This window comes from Microtus ochrogaster, linkage group LG4, assembly GCF_000317375.1.
Source record: "Microtus ochrogaster isolate Prairie Vole_2 linkage group LG4, MicOch1.0, whole genome shotgun sequence".
Lineage (NCBI taxonomy): Eukaryota > Metazoa > Chordata > Mammalia > Rodentia > Cricetidae > Microtus > Microtus ochrogaster.
Window position 1 is genome coordinate 5,579,494 of NC_022030.1, and position 3,121 is coordinate 5,582,614.

The window sequence follows — 3,121 nt, forward strand, 5'->3', positions numbered from 1 at the left end:
ATGGGTCCCTGGGCCTATCTCGATGCAGTCTGGTGTCAGCTGATGGTGGCAGCCAATCACAGGGCGACCCGTGTGCCAATTCCCTATATAAGCAGCCGCCATTGTGCCCCCGTCTCTCTCTCTAGCGTCTCTCTCTAGCGTCTCCCTTTAACGCCTCTCGTCGCTTTCTCTCTCTCTCTTCTGCTCTCTCGTTTCCTGCCCCCCTTTGCTTTATGCTCTCCCTCAACCAAATGCACTCCAGTAAAGCGTGATCTGAGAAGAATCCTCGTGTGGTGGGTGTTTCTTCCTTGCCGGTCGAGAAGCCCCTCTCACATGATGGCCAGTTTAAGTGTTTACTGGACATTTGCTAATTTTAATGATTAAATCATTTTTGTTAGAACATTGAGTTGTCCACCCATACCCAAACACTACATTTCTAGCTATCTTCTTTGGAAATTATGGTAAAGGAAACAACTGTCATTACCATTATTATGAAAACATTAATTAAAAGTCACTAAGCATTCCCAGAAGCCCTTTGGAAGGTAGCATCTTTCAAAGTACCGTAAAAGTAAAGAATGGAGACATCGTTCCCATCTGTGGGAAGAGCTGTTGCCCAGTGACTCTGGACTAGGGTTCTTACTCCTCTGGGAGGCTGTGACTTTGAAGAACCTGACTGAAATGATGGAGCCCACAGAAATATCTGTGATGTAATCATAATAGAAGTGGCAAAGGTGAAACTTGCTTTGGAATGTTACAAGAAAGAGGAACTCGGGGTGTAAAGGCACCAGGGATACTACGGAGAGAGAAGAAAACCTACCAATAGGACATGTGGGTGCAAAGAGGAGACAGGTGACTCTGTCAATAAAGAAACGGAGATGCTTAGAGTTGCAGAATCCGCCATTCTACCCATGACTGGTACTTGATAAAAGTTGTGTGACTCAATGTGAGGAACTTGACAAAAAAAGAAGCTGTGACTGTACCAGGCCACTCCTGGGTGGTAAGATAACACTATAACGGAGCCTACTTGAAGATAAAATAGCAGGACCATCACCAAACTCCCTAGACTTAGCATTGTGTCGAAATAGATCCCACCTGACAGGGCCTGTGTGAGCGGGACTCATACCTGGTTAGCAAAGCTGGACCTCACGGTTGCCGGGATACACTCCTCCAGATTGGCATCCTCAAAGATGATGGCAGGATTCTTGCCTCCCAGCTCCAGGGAGAGCTTCTTGCAGTGGGGGGCACTGAGCTGGGTAATGCGCTCAGCTGTGGGCTGGCTCCCAGTGAAGGAAATCAAGGGGACCTCTGGGTGGGACACCAGGGCCTCACCAACCCTGGGCCCTGTTCCAAACACAATATTGATCACACCCGGTGGAACACCTGGATGGGAAATAAAATCAGCGGTAGTGATTCTCCTGGGTTTATGGAGGACAGCTGAAGAGACACAGAGGTTCTCCTTTGGGAGTCCCAAAGCTGGGAGGGTGGGGGTTGTGGGTTTGATAGCCCCTGGAGACTGTTGATGATAATAACTCGAACTGTTTGGTGTCTTTGATGTTATCAGGACTCCCTAAGCCTGTAATATTTACTGCACAGCCTTCACCCCATGGGGTGACGCTATTCGTGAGTGACATCCTGCTAGAGTTAAAGAGGGAAGGAAGGGACCGTAGAAGAGAACCCTGCTGTGGATGAAGACATGACCAGAAAGTATCAGGGTTACAAAATGAAAAGACATCTTTGGAGTCGGCACTGAGTGAAGGTGGCTTCTGTCAGTTTTGCCCTAGCTCCGTGCTTCCTCCCTGCCCCCACCACACCCTGGTACCTGCTTTATCCAAGAATTTACACAACATCCACGCCGTCACAGAAGTCAGCTCACTAGGTTTGGCTATTACGGTATTCCCAGCAGCTATGGCCGGAGCTATCTTCCAGGTCAGCAGGTACAGTGGCAAATTCCAAGGGCTGATTAAACCAGCTAAGGGACAAGAGCAGAAGCAGGGCCATGCCTCAGACCAGCTAGGTGGTGTTTCTAGCAGAATTCCCTGATGCCTGGAAACCCAAATGTCACTTATTGGTTGCCAGCTTCAGGAAGGCTATTCGAAAACCCTTACAAGTAATTCGCTCCTTACAATAGCAAAGTCAATACATGTACCATGGTGAGCCACGACTATAATTAGGAACCAGGACAACAGAAGCTCCGGGGATAAAGGCTATTGATAACTTGTTAATACTGTCTGAAGAGAGTACATATTGAAGTCTGTAGATTGAGCTTTACTTTTTATTTTTATCTTATTTTTGGTTTTTCAAGACAGAATTTCTCTGTGTAATAGTCCTGGCTGTCCTGGAACTCACTTTGTAGACCAGGTTGGCCTTGAACTCACAGAGATTCACCTGCCTCTGCCTCCCTGGGCAGAGGGGATTAAAGGCGCACACACCACAGTCCTGGCTGACCTTTCCTTTTTAAAGAAAGCCTGGGAGCAGTGCGGTATTAGGCAGCGAGGTCGCTGGTTCCTGACGGCTTCCCCTCCTCTGTCTCTAACCTGCTGTCACTGAGACACTCAAGGCCAGGTCTTGCTCAACTGAGTGCAGCAGGCACAAGGTGATTTTGAGTGTTCCTCTAGGGAGCAGTTACGCTGATGGACTTTGACACACAAGCTGCGAAATCCAGCCTGGCAGCAGCAGGTCTTAAAATCAAATTCTGTCTACATGCTCAACTGTACTCTGACCATGGTGGTTTGCTGGGTAGCAACACCCCAGACTTTCAGAAGGGACATCCAGTCTCTGGACTTTGTGACAAAATGTTGTTGTCTGCCGAGTTCACTCTCAAGAACATGTAATCAGTTAACTTTAAAAACGGCCCCAAAACTCCCAGTATATTTTAAATAATTTTAAATAATTGTGCATTAGGTCCCATTCACAGGTTGAGTGTGACAGAATGTATCTCTATGTGCTATTCTTAAACTTTCCATTGTCTGTCACAGCCTGCACGCATATAAGCTCTCCCTTATAAATGAAACACACTGAGAGCGCAAGGCCAGCCTGGTCTACAGAGCGAGTTCCAGGACAGGCCAGCCTGGTCTACAGAGCGAGTTCCAGGACAGGCCAGCCTGGTCTACAGAGCAAGTTCCAGGACAGGCCAGCCTGGTCT

The 3,121-nt window shown here is 47.9% G+C and overlaps 1 protein-coding gene across 1 annotated transcript in view; it reads right to left on the reverse strand.

The window, feature by feature from the left end:
- Window positions 1–3,121, reverse strand: part of Aldh8a1 (aldehyde dehydrogenase 8 family member A1) — a 21,674-nt gene that overhangs the window by 11,301 nt on the left and 7,252 nt on the right. Inside the window, exons 4-5 of the mRNA XM_005360946.2 lie at window positions 1,799–1,948; window positions 1,103–1,359 (exon numbers count right to left, since the gene is read on the reverse strand). Coding sequence (XP_005361003.2) covers window positions 1,103–1,359; window positions 1,799–1,948 — 407 coding nt within the window. The remainder of the gene's footprint in view (window positions 1–1,102; window positions 1,360–1,798; window positions 1,949–3,121) is intronic.